Source organism: Taurulus bubalis, assembly GCF_910589615.1.
Source record: "Taurulus bubalis genome assembly, chromosome: 12".
NCBI classification, from domain to species: Eukaryota; Metazoa; Chordata; class Actinopteri; order Perciformes; family Cottidae; genus Taurulus; species Taurulus bubalis.
Window position 1 is genome coordinate 9,288,003 of NC_136600.1, and position 13,454 is coordinate 9,301,456.

The window sequence follows — 13,454 nt, forward strand, 5'->3', positions numbered from 1 at the left end:
ACGCGTGAGTGGAATAAATAACTAGGAATCGGCTTGGAATTTTCCATTCTATTACCTTCCCTCCCTCCCCCCATCCTCTCCATGTCTGTATAATAGTACATGTACATCGTGTATTTATGGTGGCTGCTACCCAACAGCAACCACCTCTCCCATGGAACCGGGCTCCTCTGCTGCAGTGTGAAGCAGCTGCCGTGTCCCGCATTGCAGCTCGCAAGGACGTGGGAGCTCCAGCGTGTCAACCTCCAAAGAGTCGTATTTCACAGTAACGATGCTTTTCGGCGGAGGCACGAGGCTGTTTTAAAGGACTCGCGGTGTGTTCGGCTCAAACGGGCGGCCATGTTACTCCAGAAGGTTGTTTTTAAGTGCATCTGGGTTAATTCAGCTCGGTGCGCCGCGGATGCTGTGGGTGGACGGTCGCCAAAACCTGTGAGCACCTGACTGATACAACCATGCGACGGTGCAATTTGAAGACGAGCATAGAGTGAGCGTGCGGTGTGCTGAACAAAACACGCAAGTGGTCAAAAAGACCAACAGAAAAGCTACAAGTTGCATAAATCACATCAAAATCATTCAAATGTGCCTGTGAGCGAATGTGCACAGAATGCCAATTGGAAATGGAAAGGAAATAAAAGACCGAGCTGGCCAAGAAATCACTCCGGTAACAGTAACGCGTTTTGTTAATAGCCGAATTAGTTTTTACCCCAGATGTGAATCCTCTTACAGCCTGTGAACATGTGTGCGCGGCCTGAATGCTCGAGCGCGTAATTTACTACTCGGTCAGTGGGGGAGGGTTGGCATTTTTTTTAAAACATTAATCCAGAGGTAACCCCGTCAATGTGGCTTCATCGGTGCCGCCTGTGCGTCTTTCGCAAATGACAAAACAACATGGTTTAATGAGGGAACTGGAAAATAACTGGCTTCATCACCTTGTGACTAAACTCTCACTCTATTTATTCATTCACTCATCCGTCCATCCCTCCATCCATTCACCCATTCATTGGTTCCATTAACCTCCGTACACATTAATAAAACATGATTGGCGACATAAAGACAACAATAAACAACCATCAAATGCTAAAATAAACAGGCATCATCCAGAAAGGTAGAGCTCCCTACCGTGCAAAACAAATTTCAGCCGAGGTGACTTTCCAGCGATAATCGTTGCAAAAAGCGGCAGCAGGATGAAATAATTCATCTTTCTTGAAGCTCTTTCGTGTGTAGCCGGTTTGTGGAAAGGAAATAAATACATAAACCGTACGACAAGCTGCACAAAATCCTGCTTCTTCCTTCCAGTCGCCTTTTTTCTTCTTCTCGGGTCCCTTTCTCGATCTGCTGCGTCCCAGATCTGTGCCACCGACTGCTGGTCCCAGTCCTCTCGTGTCCGCCTGCTTCGCCCGGCAGTTCAGTTTGGAGAAGTCGGGGTATCAGGCTCCACCTCGGAAACAAACGGCAGAGAAGAGGGGGAGCGTAGACTTTTCAGCAGCATAGACGCAGGAATGAAAAGTGGGATTGCAACAAAAAAAAAAAAAACGGTTTATAATTACTGGCGTGTAGGATTAGGCGTCGAACCTGTTGCTGCTAGGGAAAGATGATTTCCACAGATTGAAATCATGTCACTCATCCTGTTTTTTAATATTTTTTTTTCCATTCTACATCCGTTCATAGGATCACATCAGTTTTTCCTCCAGCTTTTTTTGATAAACGTCATATTTTCTAAATCTAATGAAATCACGACAACATCAAACAATAACACGTCATAATGCATAAAAAGAATGACTACATAACCACAAATTAAATTTTGATGCTTTGTTTGCGCACAAGCCCTGCAGCCAATAATGATATTGCCTCAGCAACTGCATCTGTAATGCTAATCAATGTGTGTCAATAGGTCCTGAAAGCCTGGATGGGAATGAATCAGCAGTTTGGCTTCGCTGCGTTTGCATTTGTGAAAGTTAATTGACTCAAATTTTAAAAATTCCACCACTCTAAACGTTGAATGCCTGTTAGTGTACACAACCAAACAGATGTTTGCATTTACAGAAGATTGCGTTCTGTGTTAGGCACCATCCAAAGCCTCATCAGAGTGTCTATGAGACATTTGGGAGCATGGTGGGAGAAAATCAGCATGAAGCTATTTAGAAAAATGGAGGAGAAACTTTCGAGCATTTCCCTCAATTCAGAAGGCATATGTCACACACAGGTGTGTCCTCGAAACAAACCTGTCAAAGCTCACCTGCTGTTGGCAATTTACCTTTTCAAACATACTTCAAATGCTTTAATCGTCCCTCAGTGTTGCCCCTGAAATCAACACCTTTGAGTTTCGTCAGAGATGGAGATCCCCTCAAACTCTACAGGGATTCAAATTAAATATTGTTACTCGTTCAAACTTACTCATTACGTCACACACATTCTACCTCAATTATGCATGGTATGAAGCTTCAAAAAGAGATGTTGTACCCTTAATAACCTTCATCTTATCAACATATTTAACTAACAAGGACTACGCTTGGAGTCATTGGGGTCCTCATGAACTACTGTGACAACCAACCATCATCAACAAACCAACATTTTGATTTATTGATTCTCAAAACAGTATTGAAGACCATCTGAGAAAAGGAACAAAAGAAACAGATTGTTGTTATTACAGTTGATGAGTTGTGTAAAACTAAAATCGTCAAAACACATGAGGAAAAGTCGTCTGTCTCCTTCAAAATGATCGACAGAATGCCTGATGAGTATTAGTTAGATGTTTTCAGTCACAGTATCGACCCTCTTCCTCTCTTTCTACTCGGTTCGCTTGCTCGGTTTCCATCAGTCGTTCCCTAAATGGTGATGATAGCTTTACTTCAAGTCTGTTGCACATATGACCTCACTCAACAGTGATGTCATTTTGTATATGACAGCAGTGTAGTGCTCAGGTGGGGGATATTATATTTTGACCACAAGATGGCAGCAAAATCAAGAGCTTCAATCTGTGTTTCAGCACTCCGAGCTGATGATGTTACCTCCTAAATCATTGCAACAGCAGCGCTCTGTCTCCTTCAGCAGCTTACTGCAACCATTAGCTGTCTCTGGTGGAAGGTGTTATGGTGAAAGCACCTGATGTACTCTTTCCCTGCAGGTCACAATTTCAGTAAAGATGGAGGAAGATGGCTTCATGCAGTTTGGATCCAGTGCAGCAATCACCATCATTCAATCATTTTGTTGTTGTTTATCATGATTGAAGGTACAAATCTGTAAACATATTTATTTCCATCAAAAATGTGCTCTATTATACTGTTGAAAACATGGAATTATCTGCCTGTGAAGTCAAGTTAAGGCCTGTTGTCTCAAACTAACAAAATAGGTTAATTATTAAAAAAAAGGACAAAAACAGAAATGAACTGAAATGAAAACATACTACATCATCCTTCCAGGGAGTACCCTGCCTTCGCCCAATGTCAGCTGCATGAGACATTCATGGGAAGTTCAGTTACTTCTGATTTACATTAATGGAGTGAGGTGATACTAAAAAAAACATTCAAATACAGATATAAGTCCCAGATTACTTCATATAGTTAAGACATAATTCCCCAGGGCTATGATAACACAAGTTACCATTTAGATAAGCAAAACCTCCAAAGAGGATGAAACCTGTTGTTGGCAATTCTCTGACCTTTTTCTAAGTGTGACCAAAAGCTTTAAAATGTCCTATTGTGTTACGGCTATCCTAAAAGGAAAACCAAGCCATAGTGACAAAACAATCAGATACTGCAGAGATGACGTATTTGTGTATCACTGGTTCCCACTGGGGTATTCACTGATAGATTTCATATCATAGAACTAATCGTTGAAATCTCTTAAGTGTGTGTTAACCAAAGACCTTATTTCAGTCATTTAAACAAAAATCATAAAATCGTTGACTTTGAGAAGAAGGAATCTGCTGACTCATTCCTGGGTTGTAGAACTCATTCCTGCAGCACTCTGTTTACCAACCCTGCAGGATCATTCGACGAGCAGAGGCAGGAGTAATGACTGACCTGTAGCTGTTTGGTTTTCTTGGTCCTTATATGAATAAATAAACTTCAGACAGGGCATGGCTAAAATACTAATAACAGCTGTGTCATGTCGGTGGCCTTAGGAAAGACAATGAACTCCCGAATTGTCCCTAATGGTAGTCGGCGAGTAGCGGTTATGGTTAAGTCTCAAGGGAAATACATGTTAGCCAATGCAATGTCCTCTATAGGGATGTAAACACAACTGTGTGTGTGTGTGTGTGTGTGTGTGTGTATACACATGCATGCCAAAAAACATCAACCTGTCAAATAATATCTAAATGCACACAAATAAATATCTACTCGACTCCCCAACATCACAACTAAATGACAATGAACAAAAATGCCCCCTCACCCCCAACTTAGTACTGAAGTTTAATTCAACTAACTGACCAAATGGCTTAGAATTGCATCATAATTAGAATTCAGTTAAACACACAGCTGTGACTGAAAGGTGAAGCAGGTCTGACAGTGTAGATCTAAACCCCAACACATCATGGCCTTTTCTGTGACACTGTGCTGAGGCCTAAATATACATAGATTGATCAACACTAGTGGTTGGTATCTAAGATATCATTGTTCATCCATCCAACATGTACTTCCCCAAAGTGCTGCTATGTTGCTGATCACACTACACATTAAAAGCTGTCTGTGTCTGTGTCTGAAGCCCCGCTTGAAATACAGATAAGATATTCTTTTTCCAGTTAATATGTAGAGCCATGCCCACTTTTGTCACGGTAAATCAGGTGGAAAGGCTTTTTCTGCTTTCTCTCGTCTTTTCAAGGACCTCTCGTCACCGCTCATCTCCTCGCTGAAGTGCTGTGGAGACCACCGCCATCCAGTGCAGGTCAACTCCAGCTGAGTCAGAAGCAGGTGTAATGACAGTAGAAACAGGGCGGGCTGCAGGAAGAATTAATTGAAGCCTTTTTCAAGACCAGAATATTGTTCCATTTCTTTAGGATGAATAGAGATCTAGATCCAGTTCTGCATCGACCGCTTATTCAAACAAATCAGTGCATGAAAATTGACCTTTTTGGAAAAATATAGTTTTTTGTAGTTGTTCAGAAAAAACACGGCTCTTATAATATATATTACAGTCAATAATATGAATGAGTATTTCCAAATAAGAAACCGAAAAGCTAGAAGAAACATGTTTCCCTTCAGTTACTTTATATTCTATTTCCAGCTATCCAGCGCCTCATCTTTGCCACCTTTGCCGTTAGCTGCTTAATTTAGGTCATCTAATCATTTAGTCCTATTCCCCTGTCACTCCAGATAACGGTACCAGCCAAATGCCTTCAACATAGATGTAAAATGCTTCTTGTGTTGTAAAGAAATGCTTGGTCTTTGCCGTCAATCAAGAGGAGGAGCTTGAAACTAACGTAGCAGCAGATGCAAAGAGACCATGATGTTTTCAGTGGTGTGTGCATCCCAGTCATGGAGGGGGGAGTGGCTTATAAACACCACTTTAATCTGCCCCTTTGGCTTTTTGTCCAATGGGAGCAAATAGTTGTATTAAAATAGATAATATGACCACGGACAAGCTGGGTCGGGAGGCTAGCACCCGCCAGACAGTCCTATATGACAGATTGAGACATGCAGAGGTAATCCAAGTGGATTTAAATCTCTGCGCACACACATTATTATCAGTTCCTTGTTGTTATTCTGGGCAACTGCATTAGACGGACAAAGAGATTTTCTTTCTGGTGAATCCACTCGGTGCACTGCCGGTCTTTTAAACTGCACTGAGATGAAGCGAGGGCAGTTCATTGGTTAACATTTGGTTCATCACTTTTAAGTGCAATATTATGTTTTTAACAGCGAGTCAGCAGTGAAGAATATGCAGCAGGGGAGACAGTCAATGTCTAAAGAGATCCATTCGTATTTCAGCAGACGTGAGAAGAAAACACACAGCCACAGCGGTATTCCTCTGCACACATAATCCTTCTTCTTCACCAGAAGACAAGCAAGCATTTGTGTGGCTCGCTGCCAGCTGTAGCTTTGTTGTCTTCCAAAGGGGCAACAGGGCCACTTTCTGTCTCGAATTGAAACATAAATTCCCCACAATGGACTCACAGCTCAGAGATGAAGTGCTTTTGGTTATGCAAGAAAATGTTTCCTTCTCTTGCCAATTTTTAAACAATCAAGTCATTTCAGAAGAAGATCCAATGAGAGATTGGTTTTGAGATGATTGGATTAGTTGTTTTTTTCCCCCATTTGATAAACAAACCATAATAATTTATTTGAAACAATGCAGGTTTAGATATAGGCATTTAATAAAGTAAAATGGAAAAAATGTAGTTATGAACAAATCTGTCAATGCTGTATGTATGCATCATTTACATCCTCGTTTCCTGGCATACTAAAGCATTGCTCTGTGCGTAGTGCGTCTAAACAGGTACGTTCATACAAGAGTGCAATATTTGAGTGACACTAATCCCCAGAACTAGATGAAGTGATAGAATAAACCCAGCGCACACAAACGCCCTTGACCTAATATTTACAAACAATGATCAGGTGAGCATTCTCTTTGTCGATGATGAGAATGTTTCTGAGGCACATGTTTTTCAAAGATTTCTGTGGGTAGAAAATAAAAAAGTAGTGTCTTGAATACAAAAAGGAGAAATCATAGCATATTCTGATGGAACAGAGAGAAATAACGTGATACAATAATATGTTAAAAGGTAAAGACAGTGGTCCAATTTGGACTTGACAAACTTGTTTTGAGTATGTGAAAGGATACATTCCTATGTACATTATGGTATGCAATCAGTCCCTTTGCACTGCTACATTATCTATTTAAAGTAAGCAGTACCTATTGCAGAAAGCACAACACCATTATCCAATGCAGCATACCTGAACCATACTGGGAAGATCCAAAATGTAACCATAAAGTTGAGAATCATAAATTATTTGGCTAGTCTATTCCATATATTTATTGCAAGTACCAAAAGCTTTTTAGTCACATACACTTACAGCCAATGCCACATTGGCATTCTTTGACATGATCCTCATGTGGGCAAACATAAATAGCAACCCAAGAGTCAAAAGGGCAAATGTTTACATGGCTTGTATTGGCAAGAGAAGACCTACAAGAACACTTGTACAATATGATTTAAATAAGCACCTGATGTGTTTTGACAATGCATAAACCTGTGTCAAACTCCTTTCATGTGTTAATCCCAAAATCTGGGAAAATGTATTTAACTATTTTATGCTAACATGCTACATTCAAATAAAAAAAATTGCTGAACACAAACACACAACAAACACGAGAGAGCTCTGCCTTCCATCTGTTTACATCTTTCTAATCCAAGATCATGAGATATTCATTCGTTAGTAAAGTGGTTGCCGAGACTTTCCACTCTAAAATTAGAAGAGGGCTTGCACAAGCCCAACAAACTGGCTCTGTTTTGCCTTTAGAATGTCTCAGTATGGGTCCATGTGCAGAGTAACTTACAGTCGATATGGAGGCCCCTTTCACCTCTTCCTTGGCTTTAAATAAGTTTCATGGTGAACCTGCCACCGTCCCCTCCTTCCCCTCCACCACCCATCGAAGACCGAGGAACAAAGTCAATAGTTGCTGTGTGCTTAATCTGTCCTTTGCTCTGGCTCCAGAAGAACATGAAGACAAAACAGATGGCCACTGAGCTGAGAAAAGACAGGAAGCCCATGGTGGTGGCGATTATCAGGGTCTTTGCGTCAAACGGGTATGGTTTAGACATTTGAGCCGAGGAATTGGTGGCTTGGGAGTTTGAAGGCTCTACCCAGCCCTCCTCTGAGAAGAAGGGGATGGTTCGGTTACGAGGGAGCCCCTTCACGTACAAGCCGACAGTCAGGCTGTCATTGCCGGCTGCATTGCTTGCCAGGCACTGATATGTGCCACTGTCCTGCACTTGGGCAAAACGCACTTCTAGAGTTCCATTGGGCAAAACTCGGATGCGTCCTGTTGGAGAAACTACATTCTTATGGGATGAGATCCAGGTAACAGATGGGAATGGATCCCCATCGGCCTTACAGGAGAAAACCACAGTAGTGCCCTCCTCTACGCGTGCCTCCTGCGGCCTGCGGTCCATGACACGGGCAGGGCGGCATGTAAACAGCCTGGGGAGCTCCTTCTCAGAGAAGTCTCTGAATTCCCGCTGTCTGACTGCATCAGGAGACGAACAAGTGGGCTGATTTCCATCAAAGTTCAAGCGCAGACGACGACGTACAACCCATAAAAGCCGGCAATCACATGCTAAGGGATTCCCATCCAACCGCAGCACCTGAAGGTTCCCCACAGAGTGGAAGACGCTCTCTTCCAAAGTAGTGAGCTGATTGGATGTTACATTAAGCATGCGAAAATAGGCCAGTCCCCTAAAGGCCCCCGACTCTATTCGTAGCAGGCTCCCTCCTGCTAGGTGTAACTCCTGGAGTCTTAGGAGGTCCCCGAGCAGATTACCCTGGATAACAGTGATGGGGTTGTAGGACAGGTCCAGGTAGCGCAGATACACCAGGTGACGAAGTGCTGAGTAAGGAACAGTACTTAGGTTACAGCTGTTGATGACAAGCGAGGTCAAATTGAGACCTATCAGGCTGTTGCTAGCTACAGTGTCCAAGGCTGGCCAGTTTGCTATCAGGAGGCTACGCAGACGGTGTAGTCGTCGAAAAGCGTTGTTCGGCAGTGTAGAAATGGTGAGGCGTAGCATGCGAAAACGTGTCAGGCTCTGGAGGTGGGACAATGCCTCGGTGGGAACGGAGGTCAGGTTGCTGCGGTCTAAGTTTAGCTCCTGCAGATTCTGCAGACCAAAGAAAGCCCGCTGGGAGATGAAGACCAGGTCATTTTCCTCGACCTCCAGCGTTTGCAGGTTGCCCAGTTCTTTGAAGGTATAGTCCAAGAAGACCAAAATCTCATTCTGGCTCAAATCCAGAAGCCGCAGACTGGAAAGGCCAGAAAACACTCCAACCGGAATGATCTTCAGCCGGTTATTCTTAATCTGAAGCGTCCTGAGATTCTGTAGGCCCTGGAAAGCCTCCACCTCAATCATGGAGATTATGTTATCACTGAGATCCAACTCTTGAAGTTGTAGGAGGCCAGAGAACTGGCGGCGCCCAACAGTCTTAATCTTATTGTGAGATAAATCCAAACGTCTGGCATCACCGGAAAAGCCCTCCGGCACAGAGTTCAAATGTTTTCCAGAGCAGATCACTTCCTTACTCTCAGGTCGACACACACAGCGTGGAGGACAGCCTCCTGCAGATACACCCAGTCCAAACTGGAACAGGATGCTCCAAGCTCCCCATCGGACGACTGACTCCACAAACATCTTACCTCCAGCCTGAGAAGAGACACACATATAAAGACATTAGCGCTGGTGTTTTGGGCAATTCATGCATAAATGTTAATGCTTAATCTCATGTTTTAAAAATAAACACTGTTAAAATCCAAGCAAGACATGTTTGCATTTCATTGATTTCTCCTCATTTATTTTGAATGTACAACATACCTTTTCAGTTTCAGAGTGCAGATTCTCATAACCAGTGGCAGTCAAGTTGGAATTAGACTTGAGTTAAGTCCTCTGTAAAGATTTCGTCAATAGCGTGCCCTTTAGAGTGGCCTTGGTAGAAGAGAGAGAGAGAGAGAAACAGGTCTGAGAAAAATTAAAGAAACAATGGCTTTGAAGTTTAACTTAATGCCCAAACACAAAGCAGAATTCCAACATACTTAGTTATATTTTAGAATAAATCTATAACCCCACAACAGTCTTTTGCTGTAGTATTCTGTTTTGATACAACAAATGCTGACAATGAAGCACGGCAACTATTATTGCTGGCGGTATCTACTTGTTCAACGAACATTGTAGATGAACCGGGCCTGCACACAATCAATCTCCGGCAATTGTTTTGGTTGTGGCTTTTGCATTAGTTCAACACTTCTCAGCTGTCATAGCAGAAGAAAAAACATGACAAACCAGATGAATAAAATAAAATAAAAAAACAGCTTCAAATACAACTTTCTCAGCAGGCGGTCCTAGTTTTAAAAAGATTCACTTTGTGCCAGCTGATCTCATGGAGACGAGTGACTAGGCTTCCAATGTAGACCTGAAGTAAAGAAAAGACAATATACATATAAAGACATATTAATTGAGTCCTGCCATGTTCAACTCCTCCACCCCAAAAGTCCTCAGATGTATGAGCCCGAATATGGTGACACTATTTCTACTGCTGACAAAGTCTCACAATTGACGTGTTGGTATGCCAACTGGAGCCAGGGACAATGATGAGGGTGATATAGATTTTCAGAATAAAATATATTTGTTATCACAAAATGTAGACAAATCAGGGTTAAGATGGTAACTTTGTCGACACTTTGTATATTAGACCTATTTAATGTTAACTTTTTCTCGAAGTCATCAATACTCTGCACCTCTTCCAGAGGTCACAACTCTTGTTTTTGCTCATTCACTATTTCATTCTATTGCTGTACTGTTTTAGAATAATGACTGTATAAATAAACAACTCAAAACAAATCTGCAAAGGTTTCTTTCCTCATGCACATTTGTTTTATGTCTTCATTACGAGCATCCATTACCATATCTAGTTGTACTGAAGTAAAAAACAAGATTCTGTCACAAGCTTTTTGATCCATGTAAGCAGTTTCATCCGAATCACAGTAGGTCGTGACTGATTTGAAGGTAGTTATTTAATTAATACACTTAAATAATATAATAGGTTTGAATAATGAGGATTATAAAAAAAACTAAGTTCAGAAGACATGAAAACTAGTTTTGCCAAAATGAGACAATACTTGTTCATCTTAATTAGAATAAATGTGCTCCAAACCAGATAAAATCCTTAATCATGAACGAAGAGAAGTGGCAAATCCAAATAGCCATTTTAAAATGAACAATAATGTTACTGATAATAACAGAAAGCAACCTGTGTATTTCTGTAGAAAAGGCATCCGAAAAGTGCTGCACTGTGAAATATTACATAATTACATTATTCTGCCAGTGTCTGCCCTTTCTAGTTGACTAAACAGGTGCTGGGAAAGTATGTGATGTAAATGATGTATTTCCCTCTAACAACCACCACTGAGACTTGCTATAGTATGTGCAAAAAAAGGTAACTAATCTTTCAAATAATTCAACTCTAATTCTTCACACATCACCTACAACGTCCCACAATGGCACCGGAAGCTCAAAGCCCAAAATATAAGCTTCACTCAAATGGAGCAACATTGTACCTCACAAGCAGAGATATTATTACATATCAGACGGTAAAAATACAGCAAAAGACAATCCAAATGCCAGACTGAGTCTAACCTGCAGCATCAGACTCGCCCTCGCTGCAGCCTCTCCTCTGAGCGGCAGAGTTGTCGACAGTCCCAGAGCTGCACTGTCTTCATATCATCCCTGCTTCTTCTTGCAAACAGTTCTCATACCGGCTGGCTGCACTGACTCACAACCCAGCACTCGTGCTCCGAGACTCCCAGGTCTCCCGTTGGACCGATATATCAGCGAGCAGACACCACCAGACACTGATACTAGCTTTTTATTAAACTTCAGCCAGTTATAGTTGATGAGGGGGAGGCTTTCTTGGCCACAGTTGCAGCAAAACATTCGTCAAAAGCTCAGTATTAAATTTCAACTCTCATTTATCAATTTTGTTGTTGTTTTTGTTAAGTAATTCTGATGCATTTCCCCCAATATATATATATATACACACACAATAAATTGTTATATATACATTTTATTGTCCTATGATGCTCTTTGAGACACTTCTGCAACCTCTCTCTTTCCTGAATGCCAAAATGCACATATCAAATAATTGATCATTGGATTCTAGCCTTTAACCAATAGCAGTCTTCTAAATGTGTTGATCCCCCCCCCCCAACTTGTGAGAGACAGAGACTGGCAGGTGTGTGATATGCCAGCTGGGACGGCTGTCAGTTTCTCCGCCCTTCCAGCCAATCGGAACTCAGGATCGGTCCTCCCCCTGTGTTTTTGAACACATCATAAAGCAACGGTCCAGTCGAAGGTCGCGACCCAAGTGTCACAGCCAGGACTGACCCCGTCTATCAAATTAGAAAGTGAGGAAATAGATTTTTGTAGCGTTTGTAATTTCAACATTTATTTCTCACCCTGGTGCAGCGTAGTCACATGAGTATCCTGTTACAGTGTTAATTACCCTGAGTATTTTCTATTACGCACATTGTTCCTGTTGATGAAATTAGAACAGTCACTTGAAATTCTGTTGGTGAAACACTTGAGAACTCAAAACAGCTTAAACTTAGGCTTCCTTCATAAATATAATACTGAACAATGTCAAATTGGTTTATAACCATATTTAATAAGAACGTGTTCTTCTATTGCCAGGGTAGTTCCTCTGGTCTTTCCTACTTTGAGTAAGGCTGGCAATGAGTCCAACATTTGGCAGAGACGAGCCCGGAATTTCTCGTAAATTAAGAGCAGAATCTTTTTTTTTTAATATAAATAGCAAGATGGCCTTTAATTCAAATTCTCATCCAACAGTTTGTATGATGTTTTAAGAAAAGTATACATTTGTGGTGTATTCTCTTACTTAAATCCCCCAAAATCTTGTTACTTTTAAGAAAAGATTCTGGTTTGTGGTTTAAAAAGTTTGTTATATAGAATAATACCTAATATAGAAATATAGGATTTTCACCCAAGAGACTGCCTTCATGCTTGTAACGTGAAGAACATAGAGCTAAAACAAACACAGAAGGCCTTCACCCAGGAGACACTGTTCATGTCCAGTTTGAAACCCAACAGTGAACATAGACTTAAGGCTAGTTACAAAATGTAACGTAACATTGTGGTGATTGTGACTTTTTAAATTACATTAACATCTCATCTTTCAGTCTATTTATCATTTCAGTTTTTTTATTTTAATTATCATTACTGAGGGAAGTCCGTCCATCTGGGTGTTTCTTGGATTTGCTTTTTGTTTTCATGACTCAAAAAATAAACAATCCACTCTCCTGAAGCCAACTCTTACCTAATAAACCCTCACGATGCCTCCATGCAATCAATATCCCAGCCAATCGGATGTTTCAGACAATCCTTTGGCAGGGTCCGGCCGACTTTTGGGTGAACTCCCCACGATCCGTCCCACCTTCTGTCATCGGACAAAACCTATCAAGTTTCTCCGCGCCGGCCCCTATCGCCTTCTATTAATCTGTGGACAGTTGCCACCCCGTGTTTAAATTCGGACTTTCCTCTTTTCCTTTTTTTTTATATTTTTCACACAGCTGCACATTTAGTCATCACTTGGCTCTCCGACATTTGTTCCCTCGATTGTTAAGATTATGAAAGGATTATATCGATCAAAATAACCTTTTAAAGAAATTACATCATTGATGCCCACCAAAGTGTTCCCATCGACATGTTGTTTGATGCTCAGAAGAAAATGCTT

General features: G+C 41.4%; 2 protein-coding genes across 2 annotated transcripts in view; both read right to left on the bottom strand.

Annotated features, from left to right (window-relative positions):
* The window catches only part of LOC306744822 (semaphorin-7A), a gene marked incomplete at both ends in the record, with an annotated part of 31,626 nt that extends 30,431 nt beyond the window's left edge, over positions 1-1,195 (bottom strand). The window contains one exon of the mRNA XM_079227511.1: positions 1,117-1,195. Coding sequence (XP_079083637.1) covers positions 1,117-1,195 — 79 coding nt within the window. The remainder of the gene's footprint in view (positions 1-1,116) is intronic.
* Positions 1,196-7,531: 6,336 nt separating this feature from the next.
* Positions 7,532-9,373, bottom strand: lingo4b (leucine rich repeat and Ig domain containing 4b; the record flags this gene model as incomplete). The annotated part of the gene is made up of 1 exon (XM_079228174.1): positions 7,532-9,373. One exon carries the CDS (start codon positions 9,371-9,373, stop codon positions 7,532-7,534), a length of 1,842 nt encoding a protein of 613 aa, XP_079084300.1.
* Between the last annotated feature and the right edge of the window lie 4,081 nt (positions 9,374-13,454).